Here is a 15,180-nt window from a genome sequence, read left to right on the forward strand (position 1 = left end):
ATGTTCAGCAAGGGGCTCTTCAAAATGGGCTCGGAGGGCTTGATTCCAAACTTGGGCTAGGAAAAATCCCAGAACTTTAGGATCTTCATATTTTACTTCCATCAGAGGAACCTTTGGAATTTGGCACCTCTGGGGGACTGCCCCCCCCCCCCATGGGGGGGCTGGGTATGAAGCCTCTTGAATTCCTGGAGCTGTTGCTGTTGCTGGCCCTGGCTGAGCTAAAGGAGAAGCCTTTGCTAACCCAGAAGTGGTTCCTTTAGCTCAGCCAGGGCCAGCAACAGCAACAGTCCGGCGCTTCCCCAGCCTCTTCACGTGTAGGCAAAGCATACCTTTCCCCCTGCTCTCCAATTCTCAAGAGCTTTGTGTAGGAGATGCAGGGCCTGAGTCAACAGGAGATCTTCTTTGTCATCCTCCTGCCAAGCAGCCTCTCCATGCCAGCATCTGGCAGCAGTTACTCCAGAGGGAAGCTCTTCAGGAATCTTCATTTGTCCTACACCTAATGACCATTTGGCTGGGACTGGCTTCTCAGTTTGCAATTCTGGCAGCCATTCAGTTTTCTCCCTCCCCTGGTGGGACTGGAGGGGGTTGACCCAGCGGCTTCCAGGTCCTCCTGATTGCTGCCTTGGTTAGACATTGTTTGCTCAGCCCCCATGGTAGAATTTATCACTGGGTTGGCTGATAAAGCAGATCTTTCTTAATGTCAGATGTGTCTCCATTCAAAACCAAAGAAAGAAATCCTCCAACTCCATGTTTGTAGAGAAAAGGTACTTTTACTGAGTTAGAAGTGATAGCAACGAAAGAAAAGCAAGTTTTGAGGCAATAGGCGCAAAAATTACATATTGAAAGTTATTCCAAGTTCCCTCCCCCAAGGATCCAGACTGGACGTCAAATCTTCAGTGGTATGGTGTCATGTGGGGTACATCTTCAGGTGTTTTTCCCCCTGGTATACTGAGACAGTTGACCTTGGCTGGGCATAAACACGTCCATGCAGTTGCGCAGTGAGCATGAGAGCATCCCCCCACACTTGGTTCACACAGACATCATCTCCATTCTCCAGAAAACTCCCCTCCGCCATGCCAAACTTCCCCCCTCCCTGTTTCTGTGACAACCAACAGCAAGGAAGCATCATGGAGGCTGACAAGAGGCACTGCGGGCCAATCTGCTGTTTCCAGGGCAGCCCGGTGGGATTGATCTGGCCTGGATCTGGCCTCTGGGCCTTAAGTTTGACAACACTGATGTAAAGGAAGGGGTGGGGAAATTGCATGCATAAGAATCTCACATGTTTCCATCATAAGCAATTAATCAACTTTCAAGCATGTTAAGCTTTAATTCTCATGCACAATACCACACTCATAACTCCTTCCCTCCCTCCCTCCCTCTTTCCTTCCTTCCTTCCTTCCTTCCTTCCTTCCTTCCTTCCTTCCTTCCTTCCTTCCTTCCTTCCTTCCTTCCTTCCTTCCTTCCTTCCCTTAACACATTTGCATTTATCTACCTGCTCAGAATACAGAGAAAACATGATGAAAGAAGAAATGATAAAAGAGGGAAAGAGAGCTTGCTTTTACATGCTGTTGTGCTAACCTTTGAAGGTGAATCTCCAGCCATGCAGATATTATTCCTCACAAAGCTGGGGAAAACAATCTGATGAAATGTATATAATCATCTCATGTACATGATAAAACATTAAAAATACTAAATATTAAAATAAACAACAAATAAAGACATTGTTAGGCATCCAGAAATTATCCGTGGTAATCAGTCACTCCGAGACAATATAATCTCCAACTGATTTATTAGGAACAGCTCTGGTACTTCTAAGCCATTTCCAAAAGTGAAAGTCATTTTCCCGTGTGTTACCAAAACCCACCTCTCCTCCCACTTCTACACTCCATTAATCACGAGAACCAATTAACTGCAGCTGGAATTTCTTAATGCAACTTATGGAATAACCTTAACTTTCCAACTCCTCCACCCCACTTTTCATACTTGGCAGCTGAATCTCAGAGCTGACAGACATAGCACAATAGCGCAATATAGATAATCATATAGTGCCCTCAACATAGCTAAAAAATTGACTCTGTTTCACAGTCCCCCAAGCTTGGACACAAATCTGAAAACTAATTTGTTAGCTTGGTTTAGTTTCAAGACAAAATAAAGTTGTATTCTCAAAATGTATTTTTGTTTTCAAATGATTGATACTGGCCATTGGAGGTGTATTTTTACTAATTTATAAAAATATTAAACATTAAAATGTGTCTTTATTCCTAAAAACTGAATTTTAAATTCTCTTTCATAGGGGTGTTCGTATTAGAGGTTCTGTTGAACAATGGCTTAAAAATGTTGAGAATACCATGTACAATATGGTAAGAAAGTAAGTATATGTTAATCATATGAAAAGCTACCAATATAGTTGATCAGTCATCAGGTTTTTTTAAATTGGTACACAGTTTGTTCAAAACAAACTCATCTTTAAATATTTATTGACAATTGGGAACAATCATGATGAAGAACCAAATCAAAGGGTTGAATAATTTTCCAGGTCCCCACCCTGGGACCAGAATATGTTAATGAGATCAGAGTCCTCTCCACTTTGTTCTATTGGTGGCAATTCTTTGTCATCAGTATACGGTAGCCTGTAGGATGCTACATATTAATGTTATAAGGGAATTATATATTATGAGTTATATATCCCTGTCTCTTGAAAAATATAATTCTATTATCAATAATCTTCCTGTAAGTAACCTGGAGCAGGCGTGGGATTCAACTTTTTTTAACAACCGGTTCTGTGGTCGTGGCTTAATTTGTGGGTGTGGCTTGGTGGTCATGTGGGTGGGCATGGCTTGCTGGGTGGGCATGGCTTGCTGGGTGGGCATGGCTTGGTGGTCATGTGACTGGCTTGGTATGGCATTGTGGTCATGTGACTGGGCAGGCGTGGCCATGTGACTGGCAAACCAAATACAAGTGGTCCTCGCTTAATGGCCGGTTGCTTAGCAAGTGTTCTAATTAATGGCTGACCTCCCCAGAGTTACTTGACCTGTTTTTGGAGTTTTGACAGCCATGCACACACACACACACACACACACACACACACACACACACACACACACACACACTCTCTCTTCTAACCTTGCTGGAGCAGGCGGTTGGACTAGAAGATGACCTCCGAGATCCCTCACAGGCTAGCTGTAGATTGCTGTTTCAAAGAGTTTTCTGAAGCCGGGGTTTGTCTCCTTTTTTTTTGTTTCTCCCTCCCTCCCGCCTTCCATGTATCTATCCATCCATCCATCTCATTCACTTTCTCCTCCCTCTCTTTCTTTCTCTTTCTGTCCCTTCCTTCCATCCCTCTTTCTTTCCTTTCTTCCCTTCTCTTCCTTTCTCCCTTTTTCTTTCTCTCCCTTTTTTCTTTCTTGTCTCTTCCTTCTCTCTCTTTCTCTTTCCCTCTCTCTTTCTTTCTCTCTCTTTCTCTTCCTCTCTCTCCCTCCCTCCCTCAATATATCCCATTCCTTTTCTCCTCTCTCCCTCCCTCTCTTTCTTTCCTTCTTCCTATTTGTTTTTCTTTCTTTCTTTCTTTCTTTCTTTCTTTCTTTCTTTCTTTCTTTCTTTCTTTCTTTCTTTCTTTCTTTCTTTCTTTCTTTCTTTCCCCCTCCTCTTTCTTTCCTCCTCTTTCTTTCTTCTTTCTTTCTTTCATGCTCTTTCGTTCATGCTTTCTCTTTCTTGCCCTTCCTTCCTTCTCTCTCTCTCTCACACACACACACGCACACACACACACACACCAAACTCTCGTGACACACACACACTTGGTCTGGGACGAACTGATCAGGCGAGTTCCAGAGCAGCAGCCGGTGGGAGAACAAAGAAAGCAGCAGCTCCAAAACATCCATCCACCCTCCCTTTCGGAGCACCATGGCAGGGGTGGGCAGCATGGTGCAGCTGCGGGAAGCAGCCCCAGGATTTCCCATCTTCCCTTTTGGTGCACTTCTGCCACCCCTCTCAGTCTCAGCCCCAGCGCAGCAAAGAAAGCAAACGGTCGTGGCATGCTACAGCCTCTGCCATCACCACATCACCCTGAGGGCTGCCTGCTCGCCCATCTGCCGTCCGGACTAGTCTGGAAATGGCACCCCACCTTGGCCCCCTCCCGCCTGGCCGCTGACTTCTGGATGCAAGCAGAGGCTGCTGGTTGGAGCAAGGGGAACCACTGCTGGGCTCCAGTAGCAGTGAGTGCCAAGGGCATAGCTAGAATTGGAATAAAAGGCTGTGCAGCTCTGACGGAAAGAACTGGGGCAATACCCAACAGCTTGGATGAACAGGTATGAGCAAGGCGGCAGCTGCTCTCGTGTCAAGAAGCTCTGGTTCTTTCTGCCAGAGATGTGCAACCTCTTCCAATTCTAGCTATGCCCTTGGCACTCACCGCCATGGGAGACCAGCACTGTGGTTCCCCTTACTCTAACCAAAAGCCTCTGCTCATGTCAAGAAGGAGGCAGCCAGGTGGGAGCAGGTCCAGGTTGAGCGCAAGATGGGGGATTTCCGGCGAGGGACATGGAGGCCCGGAGATGGCTGGGTGAGGCCCAGCAAGGCCTGGAGATAGATGGGCGAGGCCCAGGGAGGCCTGAGAAGGGTTGGGCGAGGCCCAGGGAAGCCCAGAGATGGCTGGGCGAGGCCCAGGGAGGCCTGGGGACAGTGGGAGAGGGGCTAGCATGATTTGCAGGCTTACCTGTGATCATCAGGGCAATTGCTGGCCTGGCAGGCAGGCAAAAGCAGGCTGCAGGCATGTCGTGCATGCGCACAATGTTGTGCATGTGCAATAGGGACTGACTGGGCAGGGAGCGGAGAAGCAGTGGAGAGGGTGGGGCCAGCCACAGGCCTGATTTACCAGTTCTGTGAACTATGGAGTATCATAACCGGTTTACCGAACTGGTCCAAACCGATAGAATCCCACCCGTGACCCGAGATGGTTTAGTAACTTATAAAAGGAATATTTCAAAGATTTCATGTTTTTCTGACTATATAATATACTTTAAGGTTTATAGAAGTTGGAATTACAGAGTGGAATCAAATGGAATTTAAAGAATGGTTTTTTACCCATCCAGGACAGGTGATATTGATTGTGGTAAGCAAAATATAGTACTATTTAACTATATTAACTATACATTTACTTGGTTGGAACATGTGTGGCTCTTTAAATATTTCAAATTAATAAATAAAATTAAAACTGGACAATTTTAACCAAAGTCTAGAGGTTTGCCAGGGTCTAGCCCTCAGCATCTGAATCCAACCTCATCTACTCTTGCTGATTGTCTGCCTGGTCACCCTTAAATGATTGATTGTCTGTGGTTTGCTAGCTGACAACTTGATGGACTAAGGTCCTCAGGTTGGAGTCTGTCATGCCTCTGTTGGAATCTGATTCCGAGGCGGGGGTTGAGCAGCTGACAGAGAGTGGGAGTGTGGCTTTGGTGGCTGTGGAAGAAACTGGGGAAGTGCACAGTCGCTAGGCATTCAGAGGAAGACCCAGTGCCACCCCTTCTTCATCCTAGGGCACACAGGGAGGAACGGAGAATGAAGCAACATGAGTTACATGGGTTACAGGGGAGAAAAGGGCCCTGATTCCCTTCATTAGGTGCAGCTGGGAAAACAGGATTTAAGAAGGGCATTTGGGCACAGCACCTTGCTGGAAGCAAAGCGTGAATTGTCTTCATTTGTAAAGTCTTATCTGGGTTCTGGCATCTTCCCAACTGTGTGTGTTTCATTAACTTTTGAAGTCTGCAATTTCTTATCCTGCCCTGTCTGGTTAATTGCTGCAGCATGGTTTGTGTTGGTTTTTATTTATAATTTATATATACTTTGGGTTCAGATTGAATTTCTTCTCTTTAAAAACTGTTCTTGGGAGAATTTTTTCTCCAGCTGATGGTAACTGGACATTGGGGGCGAAGTTGGAGGTATTTAAGGGACTTTACCTACTTTTGTGACTTTGTTGCTTTTGTGCCACACCCTGGGTCATCACATTGTCAGAGAAAACCATAACAATGTTCAAGAAAAATTGGAAGAAAAGTAAGTTATAATATCTGTAAGAATGTTTTAAAAATAAGTATAGATGATCTAACTGGAGAAATAATAATATATGCATATGGATTGTATGGCTGTATGACATGTAAGTGAAAACTGCCTCTGTGCCTAAGGGAAGAATGCTGGTATTACTCTCCAATACAGAGGGGAAATGCAAGAATGAATGCAAAAATTACTAAATATTAATTTAATTTGTGCTTGAAAAGATGACAATGAACAATATTTCAGAAATGCAATGTGGTTTTATCCTGGTAAATGTGTGCAGAGCAGATTTTTGTTCTTTAGCAGACTATTGAGAAATATATGGATATAAAAAAGATTATTCTTATTTGTTGATTTAAAGAACGTACATATTACAACATAGATGTGAGTATAGCAGTTAACAAACAATATATATTTGTTTGGGGGACAACTAGCTCTTCTGCCTTATTAGGATTCAGCTTGTTTCTTTCATATCCTATGTTCCACCACATTTGGAATTTGGGGGGGTTCCTTCTATTCTTAGGACTTAAATTTGATTTATTTCCTTTCCTCAAGTTCCTTATTCCTCAAGGGAATAAGGGAAATACATTTTAATGTGACTTGCCTTGCCTTAGTTTAATGGGGATACTCTGAAAGATGTTTAAATACTCTCCTGTTTCAAAAATTACATTATTTACAAGTAAATACAAGTAAATAATTTAAAATTTTATTATCATTACTAATATAGTATTTCACTTTTAGAGTCACATAAAGTTTTCTCAGGAATGTGAAGCAGCTATGTTGAGTTCTAATTCAAAAAAGGAAATGATAGAAGACCTGGATGATCTGATCAGCGTTCTAGAGCAACTTACAGAGATAGCATCAGATATTCTTCCCTACCACAAGCAAAGCACCTTGGAAGCTTTGATTTCTTTGTCCATCCATAATAGAGATATATTATCTTTACTGATAGATCAAGAGATTGGCATTAAAGATTTTGAATGGACAAGGTATAGTTACCTTAAATGCTAAGATATATTCAAGAATAAGTATTTTAAATAAACAAAAATATAAATATAATATGCAAAGCAGATATTTAATTTCAGATGCAATATTATTCCATTCTCTTTTATGTGTGTTCATAAATTGACTTTATGTATTTTACCCAAGGGTTCTGAGTAGATATACAGAATTCACTGCCTTGTGCCTGCTCTTGAAGACCACTTGGGAATTAGAACTGTGTGATACTTCTATTTCTGTTCCCTAAATTTTCATGCTGGAATCTTACCCTTTAAAAGTGTACACATTTTGTTAGCAACTTTGTAGAAGCAGTGTTGGTTTCTTTTTAGTGAGGCAGGATCTATGTTTCTCAATATTATCTCTTTCAAATGTTGTCTCCATAACTGAGGTTAAGCCACCTAGCCTTTTCTTGTTCTTTGACCTTTTAAAAAAATCTAGTCACGTTGGCTACTTTCCAGCCCTTAAGAACAGATGCACTTGGTATGAGCAAGTGGAAATGAAGACTTTCCCCCCTTTCTTTCTGAAAGTACTCAGAACTACTTATTTCTTACTATTTTTAGCATAATTGTAACTTATCATAAACCATTCTTGTATCTTCCACTGGCAGGAAAAAGCAAAGAGCAATTCAATAGCATACCATTGCACTCCTTTTTCCAACAGACCAGCAGTTGTTGTTTTTAAATCTGGCTTATGTTGATATTTGAATGTAAATGTTTCACATAAACAAGATATTTGAAGCAGTTTATTATGCATAAAACCTTACTTTTACCTCGAGGTGAACTCATGCCAATGCGGGATGTTTATACTTGAACAGAATGTTCATATTCCCATCACTAAAATAAAAGCTTGATTTTAGGTACTTCATTGTAATCTTTTCTTAGAGTTTGTCCTTGCTTGTTTTCCCCTGTGCTCACCTAGTTCATATGAAAAATGCATGATGTAACAGGTTTTCTTCTTCAGACACCATTTACCAAGTCTGATACCATTTAAGAGTGAGGGGGAATGAGTGACCATCTAGCTGGTTTCCATGCCTACGGAAGGCTTAGAACCTGGGAGTCAGAATAACACAATAGGAAGGGACCTTGGAGGTCTTCTAGTCCAACCCCCTGCTCAGGCAGGAAGCCAGCTCTGTACCACTTCAGGCAAATGGTTGTCCAGTTTCCACTGATTAACTGTTCTAACTGTCAGAAAAATTCTCCCTAGTTCTAGATTGCTTCTCTTCTTGATTAGTTTCCATCCATTGCTTCTTGTCATGACTTCAGGGGCTTGGGAGAATAATAGGAAGTCCCCATTCCTAATCTTGTATTTTAACCACTATAACACTCCAGTTCCCAGATATCTCATTTTCCTACCCTATTAACATAATTTTGTATTTAATGGATTTTTGGATTGTTTTGTATGCTGAAAAATTCAATTCTTACAACACTGAATTTTTATACCTGTATAATCTGATACCTATAATATTTGATAATCCATATGAGTCATTAACTGCTATGTAAACATGTTTTATTTAGGCAATTGCGTTACAAATGGCATGAATGCAACCTGTGCACAGTTATTCAAGGTTATGCTTCCTTTGAATATGGTTATGAATATTTAGGCTGCTCTCCACGCTTGGTTATCACGCCTCTTACTGATCAGTGTTGGTTAACCATTACTGGAGCACTACAGTTAAATCTAGGATGCTGTCTTGCTGGGCCAGCAGGTACAGGAAAAACAGAAACAGTTAAAGATCTGTCAAAAGTAAGTGCTATATTCTATATCATGATATGCTTTTTGTAAAATGTATACTGGTATGTTTTCTGCACAATTAATAGGAAATACATATTTTGGGACAACATAGTTCTGCCATTTGCTGCTCAATTTCCCTTCAAATTCTTGCAAACCAATATCTTACAAGTCCTACATCAAGGGTGTCAAACTCATATCATTACAGCAGAATCATGTGATATATTGGGACACTTTTCCCCTTCACTTTGGCCAGTGCATGATGCATCCAGCCTGTGGACCAGGAGTTTGACAGCCCTGTTCTACATAATTAAACATCTTCTTTCTGTCTCTCCTTTTTGCATATGCTCTATCTCTTGCTTTTATAAGCAGCCCTCAAATGAATGTGATTGACTTGCTTAATGAAACGAATCTTTTTCAGCAATGGTAAAGAGAGGAAATGAATTTATTTTATATGAATTATTTATATGAATTTTATATGAATATTATTTATATGAATTTATATTTTGTTTATATGAATTTTATGAATTTATAGAGAAAACATCCATGCAGCACTCAGGGAAATTTCTTTCCCTAATTTCCCTAAGTACTAATTAGAAAGGCAGCTTAAGATCTTTTAGTGAGTTAACAGCCCAGAGTTCCATGTGTTACTACTCTTGACTGAAATAAAATATTCACTGCTGACATTTCCACTCTTATATACTACTCATTCTTCCCTTCACTCATCTAACTCTTGCAATCAGAGCTGTTCAAAAGCATGAGGACTCTGCTTAGAGTTATTACACTGATATATTTTATAATCTGTTGGCTGGTGAGCTGAATTGCTTTGCGCAATACTGATTTACAAGCTGCCAGTTAGGTATTTATTACATTTTTAAGGCTGCCTAACTCCCCTCAAATCCTCTTTAATTATAGCAATAGAACTTAGACTTATATACCACACCATAGTACTTTGCAGCAATCTCTGAGGAGTTTACAATGCCATCATATTGCCCCCAAAAATCTGGGTCCCCATTTTACCAACCTTGGAAGCAGTGGTGGGATTCAAATAATTTAACAAATGGTTCTCTGCCTTAATGACCAGCTGGGTAGGTGTGGCTGAGTGGTCATGTGATTGGGTTGGCATGGCCAATTTGACTTCACCCACATCGAGGGGTGCTTTGTCTCACCTGGCCTCTCATGACCGTGGGGATGCTGCAATGGTTATAAGTGTGAAAAATGGTCATAAGTCACTTTTTTTCAGTGCCATTGTAACTTTGAATGGCCACTAAATGAACTGTTGTAAGTCAAAGATTACCTGTACAAAAATGCAAAAAGCTTCTTTGTTTTCAAAAAGCTGCCCTAAATACCAATCATTAGATTATAAATGGGGGAATACACACTGAAAATCAATGACAGTCACAGCCATCATGGAAACCTAAACCATTCTGTCTGAATACCTTCCTTTTCATCAGCAATACCTGCAACCCAGAGTTAAAAATCAGGCAGGGTGCCAGAGCACCTTGAAGATTTAAAATAGTTAAAATGCAATGATAACTATCAGGAGCCAACTCTTGCTCATAAAGCGAAACCCTTTAGCAGAGAGTTCATTTAAGCTCTCCAGAAAGTGGATGGGCACACTTGGGCTACAAAATGCCAAGTTAAAGAGACACAGGATCAAAATGGAGGCAAGATGGCAACAGCAGTAGAGGCAGCGTGAGGAGCTCCAGTGGGCGTGGGCAGTGCCAGGCGACAAGCCTTCTAATCCCTGTGGGTCCAGCCAGCAAGGTGGAAAGCCTAACACCCGAGACTTGCCAGCAAGCCAGAAAAGAGCTCCATTCCTCAGCAAACGGTCAATTCAAAAGTACTTGGAGATCTCCAATTCCTCCCATCCTTGACCAGCACGCCAGAAAAGAACTCATTCCTTGGTGGGCACCAAGTTCGGGAGCGCTCTATTCAAAAGCACTCAACAATCTGCGACTTGACCTATCCTTACTAGAAGGTAAAGTGGTGGGGCTTGCCAGTACTGGGGGGTGGGGGGGCTCAACGATCATCCTTGCAGGGCAGTGAGATGGTGAGATTCATCCCATCCTTGCAGGGTGGTAAGCACCGGGAGCTGTGAGTTGGTCTTCAGACGTGTGCAGCCAGGGTGTGAAACAGACTACTTCCCCCCTGCCACCCCTCCTTCCCTCTTCACCAAATTGCTAATCCGGACTTCCTCTTTAAAAGGACAGTAACTTTGGACTTTCAATAAGTAGGGAAGTATTGTTATAACTGAACTCCTGTGAAGATTGGAAGCAATTTTCTTTCCTGTGATATAAGCAGAAGGATATTGAAGCCAGGAGCGAATGCTCAATACAAATCTGAGTCTACATAGTAAAAATATAAACTGTTCAAATTGCCAGTGCAAGACTATCTTTCTCTTTCTCTAAAAGCAAAAAACTTTGAAAGTGTATTTAAATTAACTAGGAGGGAGCCAGAAATCCCATTCATCAAGGGAAAACAAAACAAAAAGTTTCCTGTTGCTTCCCAGTGAATTGCTCTGTTTATCTCTGCTGAAGAAGGGGACAGAGATCCCCCGTTCAACATCTTTGCATCTTTACTATCTACAAAACTCAATCTACAAAACAAGAAAGAGAGTGTAAACCCTTGCTCATTGATTGTTTTCAAACAGCCCAGGAAAAGAGACCTCCTGCCAGTCTATAAAGTCTATAAACCTATTCTCAGATATCAGCAACAGCTAAGCAAAACAAAGCAAAGCAATAACCCTTTACTTACCAACTCTCAATACTACTCTATACCAGTGGCCCCCAACCTTTTTTGTGCCACGGCCCGGTACCAGCATCACAAAATGATCCGCGGCCCGGTACCGGCATCAGCACACATGGCAAGGCGAGCCGAGCGACCAGCCAGCCAGCCATTCCCCGCTTCTCCCCACCACCTTCAGCTCCTTCTTTGTACCTTTGTCGATCGGCTTCAGGACAGCTTCGGGACGGTCGCTCGGCTCGCCTTGCCTTGGGTGCTGAAAGAATCCTCGTGCCTTAGTTTTGTTCAAAGCCGCCCCCCCCACTTCGATGAAACTAAGGCACAAGGATTCCTTCAGGACCCAAATGCTGCTTTCCAACTGGAAAAGCTCACCGGAAGCACTTTCTCATCAAAACAAGATGGCGGTGCCCAGCAAACCGGCAGCCCGGTAGAAAATGTTCCATGGACCGGTACCGGTCTGGGGCCCGGTGGTTGGGGACCCCTGCTCTATACTACTTCATTACTTTCATTATCTCAAAAACAATTTCTTTAAAATAATTAATTTTTATGAAATGATCAATTGATTTATTGTTTTTATTGCTTGGTATGATTGAGTATTTAGTGCATATAGTGTAATTACTGAATATCTGATTAGTAAAATCAGTGATTTAGTGAATTTAATTGACCAGTGTGTTTAGTAATTACTGTAATAATTAGGGTATTTGTTGCTTAGCAAAATTATTTGATTAGAGTGATTTGAACAACCAATTGATTGATTGATTGGTTTTTAGTAATAAGCAACCTTATTTTTGATTTGTTCTCTAACATATCAATTAACATTTATTAATTACCAACAGTCATTAAGTAGCTGTCTACCTATAACATTAACTAGCCATTGTAATTGATTACTGTACTATTGCCATTGACCATGCCAGCCAAAAACTCCAAACCAAAGCAAAAGAAAAATATCTCTACCAGTGACCTCCCAGACTCCTGCACATGTTTCAAATGTCTTGAAACCATCAATGCAAGCGATATTTACATCAAATGCTGCCTATGCGATAATCTAGCCCACCCTGCCTGCTTAAACGCAAACAAGCTGATATGGTCAAAAATTCAGATAAATTCTTTTATCTATGTCCATCATGTTCTCCTAAGCTAAACAAACTGAGTACCCGACCTGGCAGAGCTGAAAGCATAGAATCACTCATTCACTCAATAGAAGAACACTTAGCAACACGTTTTGAAACAACTATACAAGCAAGCCTAATTTCTCTTGAAAAAAAAAACAGCACAGATAAGTGAGTACCTATCAGCTCAAAATCAAATCCCACAACAACTACAACCACTACCTCAACTACAATCACAACTACAACCAAAAATAACCACCAAACCACAACCACAAACAATTACTATCCCTTCAAATAATTCCACAAATAATATCTCCTTACTCATCAGAGACACTATGGAAAGTGAACAAAAACGTCCAAATGCCATCTTATTTGGTCTCGAAGACACCAACGAATCAGATGATATCACCAAAGTTTGTGATATCATAAGCAACTCAAATACCACAAACATCTCTCCTGAAGATCTCATTGAAATAACCAGAGATGGCCATGGGTACAAATACAATGAAAACTATGTGGCCCCAAGATTTAGTAGAGCTGAATGCAAAAATGAGTCCAGCAAATGCATATTCATTCATACAATAAATGTCATTGCAAAAATCAATCCCAACCACAAAAAACTTCGCTCAAGAGCAGACTTTTCCATACTGCAAAGAATCCGCTCCCGTGAACTCCGCACAGAACTCAAAAACCATCTAGACAATGGAGAAAAGGATCTATACATTGACTACAGAGCTGATTGCATCAAAAGAAAGTCACACAACCCACAACTCCGCATCCAACCCCACCCCATCCAATCCAACATCACTCAAAAGTAGGCATGCACGCCCCTAACTACCTCTATTCCAACCACAACTGGCCTTAAATGCAAGCTACTCAATGCAAGAAGCCTTGTAAATAAAATAACTGAATTTCTCCTCTTACTAAATTCGACATTATATTTGTCTGTGAAACATGGCTCAACACATCTCTCCCTGATTCCATTACCACAGTAAGAGACTATCATGTTGATCGATCAGATCGTGAAATCAGTAGAGGAGGTGATGTTGCTATCTTCTATAAAAAGTCCCTACATCTAAAAAACATCCAAGTTACCCAGGAGCTTGCTATGCCTGAGACCATAGTTTGTGAACTGTCCTTAAATATCACATTTCAGTTCTTACTATGTTACAGAGCCCCTGATTATGACATCAAACATGCAAATAAGCTAAATGCACTACTAACATGGGCAGCATCCAGCCCACACACTTTTATCTTTCTTGGTGACTTCAATCTACCTCATATTAACCGGACCCTTAATGAATGTACAACTGAACCCACACATGCAACCTTCTACAATTCAGTAACAAATCTGGGACTAGAACAACTAGTAACCAACAACACTAGACTTAACAACTGCCTCGATCTCATCTTCTGCAATAATTTGAATTCAATTTACGGAATACAAAGAACCCTTTTCCAACAGTGAACACAACATGATTGATTTTTGTCTCAACATACATCCACACAAAAATCATCACAATGATGGAATCCCCAATTATAACTTCAAAAAAGGCAACTATGACCTTATAAACAACGATCTCTAATCTCTTGATTGGCAATTTCTATTCTCTGGATGCAATACTGTAGAAGACCATTGCAACATATTTTTACTTGAAGTCAAAAGCGGCATCAAACTATATGTACCATTAACAACTCCCAAAAAACAAATTACCCAAAACAATAAGGAAGCTTCAATCTAAAAAGAAATCACTTTGGCGGAAAAACAAATCTGGTCACGTTGCCAACTTCACAAGCCAATACAAAAATTTATGCCACCAGACAAAAATTGAATGCACCAATTATCACATTAAACAAGAAAACCTTCTATGCACCAATTCAACCTGCACTTTCTACAATTTTGTAAACAACAAACTAAAAGATTCAGGGTCCATCCCACCCCTGAAAGGACCTAATGGTAAAGACTGCAATGACGACACTATTAAAGCCAACCTCTTTAACACATTCTTTGGCTCAGTATTTGTAAACAGCAATGGATCATGCCCAGTATTTCCTAGTCAAACCACTGACAATTACAATGATCTAATACATATCAATTTTACAGAAGACAATGTTGAAAAAGCACTATGCAATCTAAAACCGTCTCTATCTATTGGACTGGATGGAATATGTGCCTACTTCTTAAAAAAGCTACCCGCTGCCATAGCTGAACCTCTAAGCATAATCTTTGAAAAATCTTGCCAAAACTATGGTCACAAGACACAGTCATCCTCATCTTCAAAAAGGGAGACCCCAGCCTAGTTGAAAATTACAGACCAATCTCTTTATGCTGCGTCACCTGTAAAGTCATGGAATCAATTATTAACCAATCCATCATCCTCCACTTAGAAACAAACAACTTACTCTCTAATAAACAGTTTGGTATTAGGAAAAAACTATCATGTAATCTGCAACTCTTACACTGCAAAAACATATGGACTACACAACTCGATCAGGGCAAAGCAATAGACACAATCTACATAGACTTCTGAAAAGCCTTTGATTCAGTGGTACATGACAA

General features: G+C 41.1%; 1 protein-coding gene across 1 annotated transcript in view; it reads left to right on the forward strand.

Annotated features, from left to right (window-relative positions):
* Nucleotides 1-15,180, forward strand: part of DNAH14 (dynein axonemal heavy chain 14) — a 244,663-nt gene that overhangs the window by 67,492 nt on the left and 161,991 nt on the right. Inside the window, 4 exon segments of the mRNA XM_087929036.1 lie at nucleotides 2,294-2,368; nucleotides 5,017-5,104; nucleotides 6,781-7,028; nucleotides 8,553-8,781. Coding sequence (XP_087785162.1) covers nucleotides 2,294-2,368; nucleotides 5,017-5,104; nucleotides 6,781-7,028; nucleotides 8,553-8,781 — 640 coding nt within the window.

The sequence above is a fragment of the Pseudonaja textilis genome, chromosome 1 (assembly GCF_049901715.1).
Source record: "Pseudonaja textilis isolate UNSWEBS1 chromosome 1, rPseTex1.2, whole genome shotgun sequence".
Classification (NCBI taxonomy): domain Eukaryota; kingdom Metazoa; phylum Chordata; class Lepidosauria; order Squamata; family Elapidae; genus Pseudonaja; species Pseudonaja textilis.